At 38.3% G+C, this 22339-nt stretch overlaps 1 protein-coding gene across 3 annotated transcripts in view; it reads left to right on the top strand.

Moving 5' to 3' along the window:
* The window catches only part of DCLK1 (doublecortin like kinase 1), a 240238-nt gene extending 218551 nt beyond the window's left edge, over positions 1-21687 (top strand). For 2 of the 3 annotated variants that reach the window (XM_065051779.1, XM_005511996.4), the window contains 2 exons: positions 4815-4928; positions 19833-21687. In XM_065051779.1, the coding sequence (XP_064907851.1) occupies positions 4815-4928; positions 19833-19997 (279 nt within the window). In that variant the 3' untranslated portion in view covers positions 19998-21687. Of the gene's footprint in view, positions 1-4814; positions 4929-10581; positions 10656-19832 lie in introns of all 3 variants that reach the window. The other variant, XM_065051788.1, reaches the window with a different exon arrangement.
* Positions 21688-22339: the final 652 nt, after the last annotated feature.

The following is a 22339-nucleotide window of genomic DNA, read 5'->3' as shown; positions in this document are numbered from 1 at the left end:
TCCTAGTTCACTTCAGGAGAAATAAGAACATGGCTGAGTTGAAACAGGTGCTTAAATGCTTTTGTGAAAAAGGGATGCTTCCCTGAAGTGGGTCTGAGAATCGTGCAGTAGAGAGCAGGGACAGTCTGCTTGTGCACGGAGGCAGAACGATACGCTGGCCTCACATCCCCCTACCATCACCTGCTTGCCCAGCTGCAAGTCTGCCACACAACCTGCCTGTACCTCATTTTTCCAGCTACAGGACAGGGAATTAATATACTCATCCCTGTTTATAAAAGGCTCTGTGATCTGTGTGTCACAATTACCTGAGCAATTACCTGCAACATTCATAAAATACTATCTTTCTGAGAGGAAATGGCACACGAGTTTTCACCTAGCACTCCTATTTGAATACTTTTCCGTGGCTTTAAATTCTGGACTTTACTTTCCCTTTCCCTTTTCTTATTTTGGTTTTGAACCTACTTGTAGAGCGGTAAACTTGCAGCTAAAATACTGGACAGTTGGCTTGAAAAGCAGGCATCTGTTTTCTTTGGCAATTTTAAGAAACATTTCTCTCTTTGATGAAACTTTTGATAGAAGTGTTGTAACTGCTTACACTGTATAAAACCATTTTGTAGATTGTAAATAAGCATTCTACTTTATAGCTGCTTACTATGTGATTACTTGGTAAATTGCTGAGATTCCTGGAATGTGCTTTGACAGTTTCAATAGGAGCCAACCCTCATTTCAGTTTCAGTTTTTGCTATAAAAATAGCTGAAATCCTCTTTGAAACTCTAAAACTTGTTATGGTCAGAGTTAGACCAGTAAAGCGGTTCCTATGTCAATAATATCCCAGCTGTTTTCAATTCAAAAAAACAAAACCTGAAAAGATGTTGGCTGTTTGCCACTGTCACAGATGGAGACCTTGAATTCTAAATGCAATTCAGCAGCAGTTCCTTGCCCCCTCCATTTAGTTTATTTGGATTTGTCTCTCCTGTGCAGTACACTTAGACCTGGAAACAAATCCATCAGTTTATACTTCCCCTACAGGGACCCCAGCTCTTTCCTTTACCTGCTCAAATTCTTTGCAAAACCAAAGAGTTATAAAAGAGGCTGGAAGCTTGAGGTCTAGCATTTTAAACACTGATGATATTGATAACCTGAATTATACTTACACAAGCTACAGGACAAACCCACTTACTTTTTGTTATGTAAGTAGTAAATATTTCCTAATACAGCATTGACCAGTGATTGCTGAAAGGGATGGATTGCAAATCCATCTCTGTTAAAATAATCAGTGTGAAATGTGGAGTGTTGTTGATGAAGGAGAAAGATGGCACACCAGCCTAAAAAGAATTAGGGAAACTGAAGATTTTACATATTTTCATAACCATGTCTGCCTTGGAAATTTGCTTGCAAAAGAAATTAATAACCAAGCAATAAGCAGTAATAAGCTGAACATTTGTAAGGAGGTTAATTTGAAAAGACATTTCTTATTTGGCAGCTGTGTTACTTTTGGTTACACCCTAGGACAATGCCCAAAGAAAAATTTCCTTGTAATCCTTTAGTGAAACGGAGTCCAAAACATTTTCCAGCGCTTCTATTTGCTCTAATTTTCTACTCTTATTTATATAATGGCCTATTCATCTGATGCTTTCAGACCTGGAAAGTAAAGGTCTTGTGACTGATACGTGAAATGGATCTGAGTGCTTCAGGACAGTAGGAGTCTGGGAATCCTGAACTTCATTCCATCTTTCTATCACCTCTTTTTACTTTGAGTGGCAATATCTCCTGCCATAGAGAACAATGGAAATATGAAAACAATGTGTACTAATTACTCAACTGATACCCTGCTATTTTTTTTTTTTATTTTATTTTTATTTCATGCTAATAGATCATGAAAGGTATTTTGTGGAGCCAGATTGGAAAAATGTATCTTAAGATCTCAGGTAGTTTGCATCGTCCAGGTGAAACTTCAAATTCTGGACCAGAGTTTTCAAACTGTCAAAGGATTTTGACTACTAAACTTCTGATATGTGCTCAAGAGAGTGCTTCTTTCAGAGCATCAGTAGTTAACATTTTCTGAAAATTATGACCCTTCAACTTCCCAGAGTTAAGCATGAAAAATCACTAGTAATCTTTAAAAGATCTTATCCCAACTGCTAAAGCCGAGATGAAATTCTATGATCCTAACCCACTGCAAGAAGTAGTTCCTATAGTAAAAGGTTAAAACAGGGGGAAGGAACAGTTAGCCTCTTCAGGGGCTGACATCCTTCCCATTACAGCAACCTGATGAAAGTCTTGTCAGCAGTGTTTAGCCTGTTCTCCAGTTCTACCATGTACCCTGCTGATTCTGGTGAATCTGATTTTTATTTTTTTCACTTCTTCTCTTTTTAGATTGTAGAGCATCTTGGTTTGTATGTAGTTAAACAGCTGTCATCTCTCACCCTCGATATCTATCCATTTTATTGTTGGCTGAAATGATTCCAGGAGCCAGCTAATATATATTAGCTTGTTTATAAAGCACTTTGGAATAAAAAAAAAAAAAAAGATAACTACTAAACTTCAGGTAGCACCAACAGCAGTGAGAAAATTTAATAACAATAGAGTAATTCCCATAAATCCCTATGCTGCATCTTAAATTGAGCTGGAAGATATTTCATCTAAAAGCTGGAACCCACTACATGTCTCTGGCATGTTGCCGCTGGAACTGTGGGTGTGGTGCTTCACCAATAAAACATTACCACAGTCTTGGTAACTATTGTCTTCTCCATAATTTAGTCTTTTGACAAGACAACATGAACTTTTGGCAGGTATTCATGTCAAGAAAGTCAAGAGAATGATTTCCCCCACTCCTCTAGTGAAGAAGAGTTTATTTTACAGACTAGCTTTCTTCTGGGAAAGGCAGGGTCAGCAGAAAGCAGGTTATTTTTAGGGGTCATATACCACCAAGCCAAGACTCCCCAGTGCTAGACAATAATCAGCTACTGGGTCGTATTGTTTTGTTTTGTGTTGTGCAGCTGTGTGCACTTGACCATATTTTGCCAGCTGAGACATTTTGTTAAGGGGTGAGTGAGTGATTTCTAAACACAAACTCCCCAAGCTAAATAAATAACAAACCCTAACCAACCTCCCTAAAATTCCCATATGCTCACTGAGCTCATGATTTACTGCAACAACTCTGTAACTCTTTAAGTGCTCTCAGAATTGCTGCAAAGCCAGAGAAAAAGTGTCTGTCATCTCTCTGTATTCTGATCTTTTTTCTTATTTGCCTGTATTCTGCTAGGATTTTGGTTAAGTGGAATTGAAGAACTTTTTCAACCGAGGATTAGCTACACATATCATGTAGTGCCAGCATAAGATGACCATTGCGGATGGCCGTTGATCTGATATCCTGCATATTCTGCCTATTCTGCATTTTGTTGCCTGTTTCACCTATTCTGCATATTAATGCCTGAAATCTTGCATATTCAGCTAGCAGGGAAGTCCCACTGGGTGGTGGCTTTTTGCACTTTTTTCAGGCATACGGGTCTTACTTGCAGTTTCTAAAGAACTGCTTTCTTCTCATGGGCTTGAATTCAATCCGCTGTCTTGTGCAAAACTGCAAACTCCTTTCTTTCTGCTAGGATTTCACTTCAGCATGGAGGATGCCTGCATGCCTAGGTGCAGGTACACAAGTGTGGTCTGAGGAGCAGGACGTCTTAGCCAGGAAGAGGCTCCTCTTTGGTCCAGCCAAGTGGCTTCTGGGCTAGAGCTCGCATACAGCTGGCTCGCTTGGTGCGCGTCACAGCAGAACATGTGTCTGTCTCTGCTTGGCCATACAGTTGTATGCCTGCTTTCACATCAGGTTTAGCTCATGTTGAGAACACTTGTCTTTTGGCAAGGAAGAAGAGGCCACCCACAGCTGGTTCCAGCCCTCCCTTGCTTTCCCAGGCAGTCTGTACCTCTGTCTGTCCTTTCCCCACAGCATCCCAGGCTTGTGTGCCTTGGGACTGGGGGAAGGAATCGCAGTCCCTTGTTATCAGCCAGCTGGTGATTCCATTTGTAGAGGTGGCTCTGTTTAACCGTGGTTTTGGTACAGTGCATAACCTGCAGGGAATGCCACAGCAAGCCGTAAGCCTGCACGTAGCCTGGCCTGCAGACATATGTAATGATATATCCAGGTGTTGGTGAGGCCCCGCGATCACCTGCCTTGGGGGACTCAGCTGGGACATGTCTCAGCTCCCATCTTGCCTGGCTTTCCTCACTGTGGGACAAACTGGGCCATGGCTGGAACATTCACCCAATGCCATGGTCCCAGAGTCTGCAACCTTTATAACACCACAGGGACATTATAGTTGTCTCACAGGGCTTTCAGAGATCCGTTTCTGCATCCTACCAAAACAGGGTTTCTGCTTTCTGTAATTTCTTGGGCTCTTTCTACTTTTGAGGTCATTATTTTTAAATTTATGTGATAAGTAAACAGAATCATAAACAAGTCTGAGCTTATCAAGCTTTGAAATATTAATGGATCTAAAAGTAACCGGGCAGTAGTAGTTAAGACATGGTAGAAAGAATAATAAAATATTTAACAATTACTTTTAATTAACATTACCTAAAGTTTGAGAGGAAGGTGTTGGGTAAAGGAGAGAGAGGCTAGTTCATGACATAATATGATGTTCATCTTACAAATACCTTAGATATATTAATGGAGACAATGACTGACCCATATTTCATTACAAACTTCTTCGTAAACTTTTCTATATTGACAGGTCGATATAGATCAGATACACCTTGCAATTCCTGTATTTCACCTTTTCTCTCTGAAGTTTTGTTTTGCTCTGTTTCTCTGCAGGATGATGGCCTTCCAGAGAATGAACATCAGCTCTCGGTAGCTGGGAAGATAAAGAAGCATTTCAACACAGGCCCTAAACCGAACAGCACAGCAGCTGGAGTTTCTGTCATAGCAGTAAGCATCTGAAATACACAGCTGAAACACTTAAAAATGTGCCCGCAAGACAGTATGCGTTTAGGACATGCTACCAAAAGAAACCAGAGAGGGTTAATCTTTAGATAATTTGAGCATTTAATTAATATAAACATAGTTAAACTGGTATTCTGCACAATTTCTTCATTGATTCTCCTTGTGAGTCACATTGTTATTTAACAGCCCTATGAGATCCAACAGCACCCACACTTCCACATTTTACCAGATCAGTGAACCTGACTCCAGTGTAGATTCAACAATTCGAACTATGGGATCATGACATTTCACTTTGTAGCAGAATTATCACATAGATTGGGAGCACATAGAGGTTGTAGCAGAAGGACAGCAGCACTTTGCAAGGAGTGGAAATTACTTCAGAATTGTAACAGCAAATCTGTACAGCAGCCTGAGATTCTCTTCTCTGAAAACATTAAAGAGAGCTATGATGCCTCACTGTTACCTTCAGAGTTGGTATGAGTCTAGCCACTTCAAATTTAGCTGGGCAGTAGCATTTTATTGTTCTGCCACATGTCAGCTGCTTCCCTTTAGGCGGAAGGACTTAACTGGGTAAAGACCTAATGGAGCTCTTTGCTGCCTTCTGTCATGTTGCAATTCTGGTCTAGGCAGTCCAGCTGTTGGAGCTTCTGAAACCAAGCTTGACCAAACTTTTGACCAAGCTTTACTGAGGTTTCAGTGCCATCCACAGTGCAGCATACATCTTGTATATTTGTATTTTTTCCCAAAAGATGAACATGTGTACTAGATGTAAATGCACACAGAATATATTCAGTGTTTTACAAGGTTATTCATACTAACGCCATTGAATAGCAACATGCACATCCTTTGCATTTTTGATACATCTGCCTGTGTTTGTAAGCTTTTCTTTATTACTCATGGTAATGTTAACACTCCAAATAGTCACTAAAAATAAGCAACACGTTAAACATAACCATTCCCATATCAGATTACTCAGTGTTCATTCCCAGCTTCCATAAATTGCAGGTGGTGTGACTGCATATGTACACTTTCTTGTACTGTTTCCACTTTCATGTTTCTCAGCTCAGCCCCTCCAGTGGTGAGTTAAATCAGCATGAAGTAAACTCAGCTCAGCACATGCAATCTGGCTCACAGGTGTGAACTGTTTGTGCAGCAAAATGGATGCTCTCTCAGACTTGGTATAAGTACTTGAAATTTCAAGCTGTGCCTGTCTTACATTTTTTCTTTACTCTTTCCTACCCCAAACGTCCTCAACATGGAAGCAAGTTGTTCCTCATGCTTTTCCTAGATTTTCTCAGTCATCAGCTAACATAGTCAGCATTTTTTAATTTTCATTTTTAAGCAATAATACTGCAACAACTCTCCCACAACTAAAGCATCACATACCCATTGCTCATCTGAAACGCAGGTATGTTCTGTATAGCCTAGCTGAAACCGTGTTCCTTTCGAATGGACTGCCAGCACGCTTGTCCATGAGAATTACTGCACAGATCCTCCACGCTAATGACTTGAAAGCTTAAAAGCGAGAAATGATGCCTCTGTCCTCATCCATCCCTTGCCTCTTTATGTTTTTAATTTCCCCACCCTCCTCTATTTTTTTTTTTGTTGCCCCAGTTGCTCTGCCAAGGAATTGTTTACAGCAGTTTGATGCTTGAGTAACGAAAAAGGCACTGTAGTGAAACTTTCCATTGCAAAACATTATCCATCAGAAATATATATGTGTATATGTTTATTTATATTCTTAAAGGCTCTTATTTATTTTTGAGTGTTTGGAAAATTAACAGATTGGTTTTAGTGATTATCTCTATGGGGGAACATCATACTCTGGCATGATTAATCCTGCAGCTTGTCCTGTAAAGTAAAAATGTTTAGAATACTTTTACAGAATTCAGAAAGTAGTTTGATTAGCTTGTGTCAATTATTTTCTAAAAACTTGGAAGAGAAGGGAAGTATAGACCTCGTTAGTGTTTTGGTAATATTTCAGAAAGCTAGATAATGTTAAGAATAAATTACCTTTATTTTCTAAAAAACCAATTCAATAAGTAAAATAAAGCCAAAAGCAAAACAACAAAGCCTTAGGTGTTGTTTCTGCATTTGAAAGCATACTAAATATATATTTGACATGCATGTCATTAGGGTTTTATGTTTGAGAATCTTCCCTTAACTGTACAATCTCAAATACCATAGAAGTAAATTTTATTAATGAAGCCTGCTCTACATTTAGAATTTTCAAAGTATGTACAGATGCTGTAACATATTGTACAGCACTAAAGATGTGCACTGAGTATATTTGCTACAAAAATACTGTTTTATTGTGCCTGCCTGTATGTTTACTGTAACTTTTTGAGAGTGCTTGTGTATATAATGTATAGAGATGCCTTCTATATATTATATAACACATCTGTGTCGGTGTGTGTTTGTGAAAAAAATGTTACTATGTGTATATATTTATATAGCTTAATAGTATAAAATATAAAGATTAGCATTATTTTGAGTTTTATAACTCTGTTTATGTATAGAGATAGCTAATCTGTGGTATTTAGTTCTTCATGTGTCCTCACACTGGTATGATATTATATGCCTGTTTTCTTTGCTGGTAAGAAGTAACACACCTCAAAGATCTCAAGCAGTATTTATTATATGCACCAATTAAAACTCTAATATAAAAACTAAGTTCCTAAGAATGTGTTTGTGGTCAGCTTGACTGTGAGGAAGTTTGAAGCCACATGTATTTTACAAACTCCTACTCTGGCTGCCGCTTCCTTCAGCAATGTCCAAGTACATTGTATTGACTGCTTTGGCTCAGGCTTACATCTGCTTTGTTGATGTGGTAATCCCCAGTAGAAGTTGTCTCTGACCCTTCAGGGCAGAGACATCCTACAAGTTCTCGTGCGTGTCCAGACTTCAAGTTTGTCCACATTTGGAAGGATTTGTCAGTTTGGACAAACTACCCTAATGAACATGTTGTGCTTGCCTATCAAAGTAGTTCCTTTGCTGATGTAGCAGAAGATGATTCTTCAAACAAAATTAACTATAGAGGCGAAGAGACTTCACTGTTGATACCTTAATACATCATTAAGAGTGCTGCCAACATAACTGTGTCAGTTGGGAAAAAAATCCCTTATATCAACATCGCTTTGCCAGCACAATTTTAATTGGAGAGCCAGCTTTTACAACAGCAAGAGAATTAACAAGTCCATGAAAAACCCTGCTTGCTGATGGGAAAGTATGTAGGAAAAAGATCACTTTACTTGCCATGTTCTTAAACTCTTGTCATAGGCATTGACTACCGCTCTCTATAGGAGACTGGGGTTCAGCTGCATCCCTCCGCTCTCAGGATGGCTGTGTTGCTGTTAAACATGTGCCAAAATAGTTGCAGGATCAGGTTTCTCATGCGGCTTTCCAATAGGAACAGTATTTTGTAGTTCTGTGATGGTGTTTATAAAAGATAATTGAGTAAAAATATAAACCCGGACATCTACTAAATAGTCTTTTTTAAATTTGGGGGTAGAATTTTTCCTTCAATTCTCCAAGGATGTCATCCAATTTATTATTTCTTTGGCCACAAAACAATGCCCTGTGGCTGTACCCTCTGGACTTTAGTGACAGTGGCTAAAGTGACCAAGAGCCAAAATATTTTTTAAAGAATGTTTCTGCAACCCAGAGGTGTGCTGTAAATCTTTGTATTAGCTGAGCATCATTTAATTTGTGTTCTTGTCTGAAGTGTTAAAGCTTTGCCTATATGTTGTCACTTTTGTGCTTGTATTTTTGCCGTTGTTAAGACAGAGGAGAAGACTAGTGATAATCTTCTGTTTGGGTTGTATGAGGTCTCTGTCTTGGCTGTGGGAGTAAACTCCCACTGGAGACTCATAGAAATGGAGTAGGATGGCAAAAGAGAGAAGCTGCTCAGAACGTTGTTGCAGCTCTGCCCCGGCAGAGCCCTCACTGGGCTGGGGGCAGTCTGGCAAGGGCCAGGCAGCGGTTGGGTCACTGCCCTGCATTCTGCCCATTTTAAAACAAAATTGCGCATTCCAAGTGGCATTTTTAGCGGTGGGGTTTTTTGAGTGGTGTGGAAGAGAAGCCAAGTTCAGTGCGTGAGTTTAGCTTGGCCTAAAGATGAACCCATGGCCAGGCTGTCACTTCACATCTATTGCCTGCGTTGCCCCTGGTTCACTGTCCACAGTCATGGTAGTATTTCCACACTGACAAAATTGTTTCAACTCCTGTTAGGAAGCAAGTCTCCCCATTTTCTCTATATTACTTTTTAGCTATTGGATTTTTAGGGCAGTATTTTTGATCTGCTTTTTCAGAAAACATCCCTTTTGTGTCTTTTATGTGCATAATACAAGGAAGCCAGTAGATGGCAATAGTAGACCAGTGTAGTTAAGCCAACAGAAAATTCACTCTAGATCCAAGGTTCTCATGGTTTTAAACAGGAAACGTCCTTTAAATAATTTTAAATAAGATGAAAGCGGTATTGTTTTAACAAAATGGAATAAATTATTAAATTCTACACTTGCAGGGGATTCATCAAGAATAATTTAAATTTGCAGTTAGCTCCTAGCTACCCTTGAACTGGTTGGTAACTAGAAATGTGTTGAACTGCTTCTCTGAATTTAGAATTAGAAACTGTCATCAGTACTGGAAATATATGCCGTGCTCTTATTCAGCACAAAATGGCCTTTTCTCTTCATAGGGCAAAATGTGAAAATCATCACAACTAACAGTCTTAAAGTGGGCAGAGTGTCTCCCTCAAGACATTTTCCCCCCAAATTTAATTTAACTCAGTTAAATAATGTCTCCACTGTCTGTTAGTGCAGCACAGAAGGGTTACAGAAAACAACACATTTTCTTTGTTCCTTTGCACATGATTCTGCTAAAGATAAACTAAACTTCAAAAAATTGTATTCCTTAAGGAATATCACGATTCCTGGGCACAATGTTAAGCTCATTTCCATTTTGACTTTAATTGGTGCAATTTTAAACCGAATAGTTTTGTACTGTTATCTTTTTGAGCATGAGGTGTAAGCTGAAATGATAAACAATGTTATTCATGGCTCTGAGTAGTCCTACTCTCCAAGGTTAACACATTTTTAGAAATGAATTACCGTGATTGATGGGGTATCAAAACCTGATTCTTTTCATCTTTACACATTCCATGATTATGAAGCAGTCTAATTTAAGCCTCGTGTAGTCTGTCTAGCCTGCTCCTTGTGGTGGTTGCACTGCATTTTTTTTCTTAAATTATTAAACCTCTCAGTTTAATTGCAAAAGATAATTTTCCATTACTAGTATGTGCAACTTAAAAGGGCACTTCTGTCTTTGGAGGTAATGAGATATTTGTCAGACTTTCAAATGAATGCATTGTGCAGTAAGTAACCTATTTTGCAAACTTCATTTTAGTTTGAATAAATTGGCTTCTAATTTAGCAAGACCAAATCTAGAATTAGTGTCTTTTTCTTTTATTTCTTTACTTTTTTTATTTTTCATCTGTGGTACGTAGCTTTAGGATGTTAGATAAGTGCCTTCTGAAAGTGAAAACAGTAAATATGCACTAAATAAGGAACAGCTTGCTCTGGAGTCTGAATTCTTTAGCCTAATGTCGATCCACTGAGTTGCCCCGTTTCTCTCTGCTCAGCTGGACCACGGGTTTACCATCAAGAGATCAGGGTCTTTGGACTACTACCAACAACCAGGAATGTATTGGATAAGGTATGAGATGGTGCAGCGCCAACAGTCAGTGTTTCCATGGCAACGTGCTGGCAGTCTCCATTAACCAGTTCCTTCAGTGGATAAACATGCTTTTTGATTTGTTATCCGGTCCATATGCTGCTTTATCAGTTTCGTTTTAATCTTGATTGAGATGCCACACCCCCTCATTCCCTTTCTTCACCCATCCCTCACACCCACATTGCCAGCTTTCTCTTCATCGCACATGCTCAGTCTCAATTTCCCCTATAGTTAAAAGGACAGTGTATATAGAAAATCTACCAGATATGCTGAAGTACGCACCCTCCCCCTCCCTATTGCTTGTTAAGGCATCTGCTTCCCCTGCGCTCCTGTTCTGAAACACACGGAGCAGCAACAGGCTCTCAGCATATATTTTACTCCTTTTCCATGTGAGATGTGGAGCTATATACTGTCATTTTAAACCCACTAAACACAATCCTTACCTTAGATTGAACAATGCATTTACATAACGCGGGTCATAGAAACTCTCCCAAGTTCAATGAAATACAATGCATTGTATGTGCTGGTAAGCTTGTGTTTCTAACAATGCATTCTTTCTCTTTTATTTTTAAAACCCTTCTGAAACTTATTTATTTTGATTTGATTTTTTTAAATATTGCATGAGTCTTTTGAATATATTTTTATTCATTGTGTAACTGTGCCAGGGTTGTCGTTAGATGGCTTAAGCTGTATGATAAAGTGGGAATTTGGGTGGGAAGGGATTATTCTGGAGTCGGGGCAAGGAGGGATCCAGGTCTGATAGCCCACGCAAGGCCCCTGCACCTCCTCATTCAATCCAGAGCTGTGGAATTTCCATGAAGTGGTTATTTGCTGCTTTTTTCCTTCTTATTGCTCACAAGACCTGCATTTTTATAGCTGGATTAATTTGTATAAGTTTCTTGCAGAATCTGCATTTTCTAACACTGCAGTGACTGAAACCTTTAAAAACTTATCTGTGAAGTATTTGGAAAAACCTGGCAAATCAACCACATTAGCAAAACAGCAGAGATGGTCACTGCAAGCATTTCTGGTAAAGTAAAACTCCCAACCTGGATCATTTCACTGAGTGCATGGATCAGGCTCCTGCAGTTTCCATAAAAGCTAGCAGTTCTCTGAGCACACACTGAGGTTAAGTAGGTTCTGATATGGATGTTCTGGGGAAATAAAAAAACAAAACCAAAAATAATCCTACTTTTCAGGCAAGAAGTAGAAAAGTAGTCCCCCGTTCATCAGCTGAATGCTGGCTAGCAAGCATTTGTGAAACATTTTCACTCCAAGTGCTTGAGTGTGTAGCCTTGAATGTGTAATTCCAGCCTATCGCACTTGTGTTTGTAGCTACAAACCTAGCACAACCCGCAAGGACATAGCAAAACCTGCTTGATCTATCTTGTCACTTAGCATCATGCTTCACAGGTTCTAGCCCTGTGGTGCAACCAAGAGACAGCGGCGCAGCATCCGTGCATTTGGGTTTTGAATAAGTGGGGAGAGGGTCCTGAGTGCCCAGCTTTAGCTTTGACAGTATTAGAGGAATTTTTCTTTTCTGCTTACAAAGGAAAGACAAAAAAAAAAATCTGTCTTTCCATTTGCTATACACAATGCTTGGATCTTTTAAAACGCCAGCTTCAGGGAGAGCAGACCACCAGAAACAGGAGCCTGTGATAAAAGTGAGCGTGTCCTCTCAGACTGGCCTTGACTCAGTTTAACTGCCATAGCCCAGATTTTGAGACAAACCATGTGCATTTTGAGGAGGTAATGGGGGAAGACTCTAATTCTGCAACTTGGTAAATAAATAAATCCAAAAAAAAGAGAAAAAGGCCATTTGACTAAAGCGATAGTAATGGCTGCCATCAGCATACAAAATGACACATCCCTGAATAATGGGCTGGAGCAGATGGGCGATAATCTCTCTTATTCATATACAAACTGCTCTGTTTTCCAGCTGGGGGCAGTAACAACAATATTTATAATTAGAGCTTTCTAAACAGGGCACCTAGTGTGGAAAGGCAAATTGAGAGAGCAGGACTCCCAGGCGGAGATGCTTAATTAGGAAATGCTATAATAGGGGGTACCTCCAAACCAGCACTGCCTGGTGTTTGGTCCTTTCATCTCCAAGAAACAAGCAATTGCTGTAGTGACCAATATTTTGGTCTAAATAAAACCATTTCGATTCAGCGAGTGTTTACTTTTTAGTAGTAACTGTAAGTGCAAATGCAAAGCATAGGAAAAGGTTCATCAGTTCGCATCTATAAACCAGATAATTTATCACAGGCCCATGAAAATTAACCTGAATTCACAAGTACAGTGAAAAATGGAAGTGGCTCCCAAGGAAAATGTAATGCTCCCTTTGTTAGTGTTAAACTACATTTTTCTACTCCACTTCTTTGATCATTTTCATCCCTAGTTTCTAGCAGTCCTCTAAACTATCTTTTTAAATGGCACTGTTTCCTCCTTCAGTCAGCCAGAAAACCTTTTCCTTTCTCTGCCTAAAAGACTTGCTTATTCAAGGTGCCTCAAAGTCCTAATTTTCTGAGCACTCATTATGCATCCTGTTTTATTGCCTGTCAGTAAGATATGTGCAAAAGTGACATGGCTCTTTTGAGATACTTAAATACAACAAACCTTACGTACAGTTACAGCTGTAGCAGCTACGGGATATAATGCCTGAAAAATCTTACAGTGTTTCTTGATTATGAGGAACAGAAAAAACACAGGGGCCAAATCAATAAAATCATTCAGAACCCCGTCTGCTACATATTTTAAAAGCAGGCAACCTAATGCTGTTGGGACATCAGCCCTGCTATCAGAAGTGCAGCAAACGCCAAAATCAGTAGGGAATGAGACTTGTGCGTTCCAGATAACCACCCCCACCTCCACCTCCCCGCCCCCCTGCAAGCCTGCACTGCCCTGTGGCTGGTAAAGTGTTGTTCTTGGTAGCCAGGAATGCCAGCCTTGGTGCAGGTGCGTAATGTCCATGGTGCCATCACATCTTCATTCAACCCAAATTACCAGTGTCAACTAAAGTCTAAGACAGCAGAGATCACTCATCTCTGAGCAGAGGTACTATGTTTGGAATTTCCTTTTTTTTCTTTCCTCCAAACTCATCCCATTCTTTGATAGAAGAGTGGCACCGACTTTGTCCTTCAGAAATATCATAAATGATAGATTTACTTTCTTATAAGGAACTTGTCTGTAATATCTACTTAACCTTTAATCATTGGTTTGTGTGATTCAAGTTTTTTTGCCTTCTTGTAGCTAAGCCAGAATATTAAGAGTGAAAGTATTTCAACCCTTCCCTTTAGCCTCAAGTGTTGCAGTGTCCAATCCACAGCCTTCTTCAGCTGCATTACCTCTTCCTCCTAATGGCAGCACATTTTGAAGGCAATACTTTGCATAATTTACCAACATTTTTTTCAACCCTGAATTTCCCTATTGGTTGTGGTTTATGTCTGAATCTTTATTTTAATCTGCTACAAACTGAATGGCCTGAATTTTATGCCTTTTCTGGGCTGCTTCAAAATATCAAGGGAGCACCAGAGTGGGTGTATCTAATATAAAATATTAGTAGAAAATATTATTATATGTAGTATTATACATGAGATTAGTATAAAACATTAGTATATGTTATTTTATATATATCCACAGACACTACATAAAAGCTAAAGGAACAAAATGAAAACCAGGAAATGTGTGGGAAAGTCATTAATGTTTTTATCTATGCAATGACAATAGCAAGGACACGAGTTACATGGGATGCTTCATGAAATCGTCAACCCAGTCAATACTGAATTCATAAAATACTGGATTTTTAAAACATAGTTGTCACTGTCACAGTTTAAAATGTATTTGAATAACTTATTTGAAATCCCATAGTTCCATCTTCTTTGTTAGGTTCCCAGTTCCCATTACTATGCATCTGTTGAGTTACTTACACCTATCCCAAGTGGATCCAATACACTTTCAAGTCAAAAGTTACAGTCAGACCTCTTGACAATGGGACAAGGAAGTTGGTAGTCAGGCTTGCTATCTATAAAGTGCCATTTTTAATACTGCAAAGCCCTTTGTAAACTGAATATTGTTAAAAACAGGCAAACATCTAAACTCATTTAAAATCTCTTCTCCTGTCCTTTGACTAAGAAAACCACAACTGATTTACAAACTATAAATAAAATTCACCCATGCAAACAACTTGGCACAAAGTGTTTTCCACGTGTAATTGAAACCAGCTGGGGAATTGTGTCTCTAAAAAGGGAGAATGTCAAAGAGTAAACACAAACTTAAATACAGAAATATGAATTTAGCAGTTATATGTGTAGAATACTTTTCTTTGTATTCACTTACCGGTACAGTACAAAGCATACATCAAATTGATTTTGTTTTCTTTCTTTTTTACTTTCATTTTAGCTAAATTCCATGCCAGAAGTTACATGGTGTGCTAAAGCACTGGCCTTTTGTATTTGGAGGTCTAGGTTCAAATCCACTCGATTAATTTGTGCCCTCGATGTGGTCATTTGCACGTCTCCAAATCACCGTGTAACTTGACTTAGTTATAGCTTGTGCCTGAGGGGCTAAAAATAACCTGTGTCTTTCATTCCTGGACTGAGGTGCATTGCTAAGTTTTAAGTACTCTCCGAAAAGTGTCTTGAATCATGAATCAATCACGCACACACACATATATATATATGTATATACATATACATATATATATATGTATGTATCTGGATATAACCTGAGAAAACCATGGAAAAAATAATAAAAGGCCGGACTGAAGGGCTGCCTGGCTCGTGCCACAAGCATTGTTTAATGGTCATTTTTACAGTAGGGAAACCTGCTGTTACATATCTCAACATATCGAGGTCACTAGCCAGAAGCTTAAGGAAATAGGATAAAATTATCAAGGTGTGAACATTTAAACACATGCATATACATACGTGTATATAAAAGAATGCACTGGAAGAAAAATACCAGTGTTTCAATACGTGTGTCCATGTAATTCCACACACTAAACAAAGCATTACGAAAATTGCAAACAAATTGCAAATACGTTTCTGCAGAATGAAAGCAAGTGAAGGGAAGTGTTTCTTAGATTAATGCGTGAACAGCTGCATCCCCACTTCAGTCTCCTGGCTGGTATGAATAATGGATGGGCTAAGAGGCAAAATGCACAATAATGTTCTTTTATTAATGAAATGAATATATATCTATATTTGGTGGCCAACAGTAAATTAAGACAAGTGAAAAGAAAAACAGTCGCTGCTTGTGTTCATAAAATGTAGTTATTTCAATTCAATAATTACTGACCTGCCAGAGAATATCATTCCACAGCTATAATCAGGTGCTTCCCACTGCAAATCCAACATTTATATCAAAGCTGTTGTAGTTTTTTAATGTTTGTTCAGAAATACGGAGTTCAACATTTTCTAATAAAAAAAGAATTTGCATGGCTCAGGAGTCCTGCAACATCAAGAAGTAGAAATCAGGACAAAGATACCACCTGCAGCAAAATCCTAGAAAAATGGTAGCTGCACCTTGGTATACAGGTGACAGAAACCATGATTTTAAACTAATGCTCAATTATTGCAAATCAAATGTTTTTTAAAAAAAGTCTGGTTAACCATTTGGTACCAAGTGTCAGGATTACTAAATGTTGATGCAAAATACATAAGTGTTTAATGAAGTGCTTCACACCCATCAGCACTGAACTATTAGAGGCAATCCGCGTATCTGCTGGATAAGAAGCTCTACATTTCCTCATATGGATTGTGAAAGGACAGCTGCATATCTTAACTAAGGATGCTATCCTTACATTTTAGTTGCCATTAATATCATATAGCGCTCAAAGTTTTCGCTCTCTCACCTCGAGCTGGGAAAAAAAAAAAAAAAGTCAAAATGTTATAATGAAAATCTGGGATTTGCAGCCCTGTGAAGCATAAGTGCACTTCAGATCCTCTTATTATTTATTGAAAGAGTAGCTTAAAGTAGAAATGCCCTGGAAATCCGTAATGGACTGGTTCACGCACTGATGAACAACCCAGCTGAATAGTAGATGAAATAATAAATCTGTTAAACCAAGGCAATGCATATAAGAGGCCTTTGTTACGAAAACAGTAATAATAATGAAAAAGCTGATTTTTGAAATATGCCTACATGCACAAGGGTGTATTGTAGGTGAAAACTGCACTTATAAAATACAGGCTGTCCACACTTAAATGTATCTTACCATCTCCCCAGTGTTCCAAAGCATTGATCTACAGTATTTTGAAATTCTTTAGATGTAAAAAATAACCATGAAATTAAAAGTAGCATTTGTGCAGAATGCACAGTGACCAGTCCGCCTGGGATTGTCATAGACAGTGGAAGTGCAAAACATCATCGTAACGTTGAGTAGAATAGGCTCATCTTGCAAGTTCTGTAGGGCTTGTGAATGCTCTGGCTGTGGCCAAAACTGACCCATTTTGTGGTTCTGACATGTGAAACACTAAAGGTTAAAATACGACCTGTATGTTTTTACTCTTAGTAGATAAATGCTCCCTTCTTTAGCTCTCTGTGACTTTATACATTTTTATTCAATAAGCTCTTTGGGTGAGAAAGGCCGGGAGAGTAATCACAATAATGCCCCTGAGTCTACAAGCATGCCTTTATAAAGGCCATTTAGATCAAATTCAAGGGGGACTTGGGATAAAGATGTAAAAACATAGTCTTGCAATATCTCAGGAAGTTTCCGAAGGGTTAGGGAACCAGAAATAATTGGACCTACAAACGACAGCATACAGTGCTAGATTAGGTAGGATCTTCAGGTTTTTTTGCTTATCATTTTTGATTAATGAAGCAGAGAGTGCCTTTATGTACATTTAAACAAATGTATTTAAACAAAAGCACCCAAAACTACCCCAATATAGTAGAAAAGTAGCATCTTGGGGTTTATTTTTTAAAAACATCTTTAAAATGATGTCCTGATATTTAATTATCTAGCAATATGAAATTGGGCATTTTCATAATACTGTTATTTAAAAAAACGAGTTAAATAAAAAGAGTATTCAAGAGTATTCACTTCTGTGTAGTTTATCTAACTTCAAATACATTCAGCTTTTAAATATACATTTGCCATTCTCATGGAGCAGATTTTAAAAATAAATTTTGAATTTAATACAAGTATTTTTATTTATTCAGCCAGAAATGTTTAACTTTCTCCGAGGAGAGTATCTTATACCACAAGATGATGTGATGTGGTTTAAACTTTAAATAAATGCTTATTTCCTGTAAGCATAAAACATCTTTTAAATGGAAATCTGTATTTTATAGAATGGTAATATATGCCATTCTTTTCAATTTTCACACAGAATTACATACTGTATGCAGTATATTCACTGTGTGTAAAAGAGCTAGGTATTCTTCTGTTTCACATTAAAAAATAATAAAAAACTGAATTGGTTCAAGGCTGCAAAACCTAGAAGGCATTGAAAAAACTAATTAGAGCTCTTAACCAAAAGATTAGCAGTGAACAAAGAAATTCTCAGCAGATGAGAAGTGTTGGATTTTCTAGCAGTTCGTATTTAAAACACAGGGATGAATTTATTGAAGCTTATTATTTTGCCCCTTTAAAGTAGTGCTATGTAGGTTCTAGACACAAAAATAATAGTTCAGTGACTTAGCCTAATTAAATCCATTTGCTATAGTAGCTCTGTGCTCTTGTCCATCTCTCTGTCTCTATTACATCATTACTGGATGCTGATTGCATTATTTTAGAGCAGGGATTGCCATAATGCTATTCTGCACTGGTATGATGGATTTAGTTTTCATTTTGTTCTCAAAAATATGCTGGCTATAAATACATCTCTCCTCTCCTATGAGGCTCACACTATAACTGGTAAATTTTCTAGAGAAATCAGTCAGGAGTATCTCAAAAGCAAACAATAAATCCTTTGAAGCTGCATAACGTTTTGGTTCATTCTTATAAATAGAGATTTTTGTACTAGGGACAAATTTGACAAGCCTTAGCAGTTAAACCTATTAAGTTCTCAAAGTTATCTTTGCCTCCAGTGCCATGATCATGATCATGATCAGTGCCATGATTTGTTTGCATTTTGTATGTCATCTTACTGGCCACCTGCCTTTTCCTGTGTTGCTTTAAAAAAAAAAAATCACAGACCATGTTTTAAGAAGGCAGCCCTGCTTCAGAAGGCAGTTAACTATGTGTCAAAGTGCTCTTGCTGAATCAAGGCCATCCTGTTGAACTTGTAATTTTACAGCAATGTCAGGGACTGCAGTCTAATACCCTGTCATCAAGAAAACAGCAAAACCAAGTCCCATTCTGGGTTGCAGTTTCCCCTTCGTAAATGTGCCAAGAAAAGCAGAAGGAAGGATCTGGCTGGAAGTCATGGCCATGTTACTAAGGCTTGCATTCTCAGCAGTGGCAGAAGCTCATCAAACTATAAAGCCCATCAAGTGAACATTCTTCTTCCCCATTTCTAAACACTCAAGATAGACCTAGACAAAAGTAGTGGAGTATTTAATTTGGTAGACTTTGATTAACAGGAGAAGACAGGGTGCTCAAGCTAACCAGGTCTTTCCGTCAGAGCTCTTTAGCATTCTCCCTAAGAACATCCATTGAACGGCATGAGGAGGTATCAAAGAGCTGGGCTAGTTCCCTTCATTGTTTGTTTTTCTCTCCTGTCTGACAACTTCATCACAATCCATCTTTGTTAGCCTATTGCACTGACTTGAACATGGGTGAGTGTGTATCAGCCATCATTAGGTCAAATCAAAGACAAACGTACATCTCTGCCTTGCCTGTAGAAACAGATTTATATTTTGAGAAGGGTGGGGGAAGGTCAGTTGGTATTTGGCTTGAAATTTGAATCTGTTAAAGGGTGAAATTAATAGCGTCCAGAAGTAGAACATATGGCATCCATATATATGGTACTGTATCTGCTTGATGATGTCACGCTACCTCTTAAGGTTTGGGGAAATACACTTTTTAAAGCATTTAGCTATGTTGTGGGCTCAACCTTTCAGACCTGACTGAGACAGAACAGGTTTAATTTGGTCTGAACATTTATTATCCCTGGTATTTGCAGACCACATAAAACCTCATGGTTTTCATTAGCTTTGCATTTCACACACAGCCTAATTTCATTTATTCTTATTTTATGCCCCTGCCAGACCACCGCTCTTGATAAGGAGAGGCAGGTTTTCCGACGAAGACGCAACCAGGATGTGAGGGGACGTTATAAGGCACAGCAAGCTCCACCTGAACTCAACTCCGAATCGGAAGACTATTCACCAAGTTCATCTGAGACTGTTCGCTCACCTAACTCACCCTTTTAATAAAACACTTTTACTCAAAAGTCTTGGCTTTAACCCTTTGAGACCCTGAAAATCCTTCAGGCCTGTGTGAAGTGATTACAGCTGATATATCCAGCAGTAAATGCTGGGATGGTGGAACACAAAAGGGTGCTCACAGAACCTTTGTAAGAATAATTTCCTAATTGATTGAAATACATGTTCTCTCTTTAGATTGCAACTTGCTGCTAATCTGATCCTCAAAGGGTTAAGGCTATTTTGCTTTTCTATTTAAAGATAGAAGCAGTGAATGTTTTCATCAGTGAAGCTAGGAACTGCAGTATGTAATTTTAGCACATGTTAACCCTCTGAGTAAATGATCACCTTAAATCTTGACAACCCACATTAGGGCTTTATTCTGGCTTTTTCGCTTTTATACGCACATATCTTTTATAGTACTCTAAAGTTTGTTGCCTATTTCTGGCCAAAAAAATATCAAACACATTATTTCTTAGGGATTACAAATATAGGCTTTAAAAATGAAAATAAAATTAAACAGTATCTTCTACAGCAGCTTGTTCTAAACCTGTATCATACTTCCACACGGAGTGACTGTTTTTGGAGGATATTATGCAGGCTAAATGGGAAATTCGGTTTAGGACAGACTCACAGTTTACAGAAGATGACATAATGATGGCCACCAAAGTTTGCATCCATATTATTTGCTGCTAATGACAATGCAGAGTCTTGGGAAATGGCTTGAGGACATATTCTGTCATGTAATTGTATGTAATGATCTAGTTGAGAAGTTCCTGGTTCTTTTGCATCACATTCAGAAATATACAGGCATCCTCTCAGCATGACCTCATTATTCCGGGAGAGTCACTTTTAAAGATTAACGTCGGTGAGAATTACCCTTTAAATAGATAGAATATTTCTAAATCAGGGAAAATTCAAATAATTTAATATATATTTAAAGCCTAAACTGAATTAGCCAAAGTTTGTCGTGGAATGGAGAAACTAAAAATTATTCACCAGTTCTATTTGTAATGTTTAATAAAATGAGCATTACACAGAGTATACATATTTCTGTTTTGTTAAAACCTCAACACCGCATTTTATTTAACCATTATCCTAAAGTTGACCTCCACAGAAATATTATGCTTTGTAGACATTTGCTTCAGATGTGATAATTTGAAAGAAAAATTATTATAAAATCACTTGGAATTTCACTTGAATGAAAAAGGCAACTTCCAAAATGGTATTCTAAGATAAAAAAACCCCAACATTATGAAATTTATACTTTCTCTTATTGCTCTTATAAAATTGAAGTTTTCTCTTCTAAAGTTGATTTTTTCTCAAAGTATTTAAAAAAAAAATCACATTAATATGGTTTCTTCACTCTCATTGCCGTTTTTTTCTTTCTTTCTCTCTCTTTCTTTCATATCATAGAGCTAGAAATATTAATATGCTGCCCAAAAAGCTATGCAAGCTTTTCTGATCTTACTGGGAAGTATAACTAACTATGGGAGGAACAGGGCAAGTTGCCCACAGTATCATTTCCGTTCTGATTTGTGTTTGCTCATGGAACTGTCCCTACGAGCAGCTGTGGCAGCAGATGTGTACCTGCTTGTTGGAGCTGGTGTGATGCTCTTTTGTGTTTCTGGTTGGAAGTGTCAGTTGGACCATATTAAAAGAGATACTGAAGTTGTTTTTTTCTCTCCATCCTCTAAAATGCATCTTTCATTGTCTCAGTCATTACAGTATATACATTAAAAGCTCTGAAGATTTCAAATACAGGGATTGTAGCTTATGAGTCTTCACACAAGTACACAAGTATTTCATACAGAATACAGTTAATTTCACCCAATGTTAATAACCTAGAAGTGAGACATTTAGTTGAAACTAGACCTCTGGACTTCCTTGGTGATACAGAGAGATGAGAATTTACAGATTTGATTCATCTCACCTATCATGGGTGTGCATTTTAGGCAGGCCCCATGCTTTGATTCACCTATTGCTCTCACTCCATTGACTGTAGAAGGAACTGCTGACAGAAGTTTACGTCAGACACCAAACTTGAGATTGTGAGTTTAGTAGAATGAATCTCACCCTAAGCCATCAGGACACTGGTCTCTGAATGTATGTCCACAGGCAGAAAGCCTGTGCACAGCCTCAGTTACCTTGGAACCCAAGTAACCCAAGTGAAGCAAATAGGTGTCGTCTTGGAGAACTCCACAGGGTCAAGAGGTTAAAAGATAAAGGAACTGCTATACTAAGTCTTCAGATTTTAGGGTTTCAGAAAGGGCTACATATGTGGCAGATCCTTGACTGTGCCCATCCAACCTTGAGTCACTGTGGAGAGCAGACCCGTGGTAGACAGCGCA

This window comes from Columba livia, chromosome 1 (assembly GCF_036013475.1).
Source record: "Columba livia isolate bColLiv1 breed racing homer chromosome 1, bColLiv1.pat.W.v2, whole genome shotgun sequence".
Classification (NCBI taxonomy): Eukaryota; Metazoa; Chordata; class Aves; order Columbiformes; family Columbidae; genus Columba; species Columba livia.
Note: the sequence above shows the minus strand (reverse complement) of the source record. Positions and strands in the feature narration are given on the sequence as shown.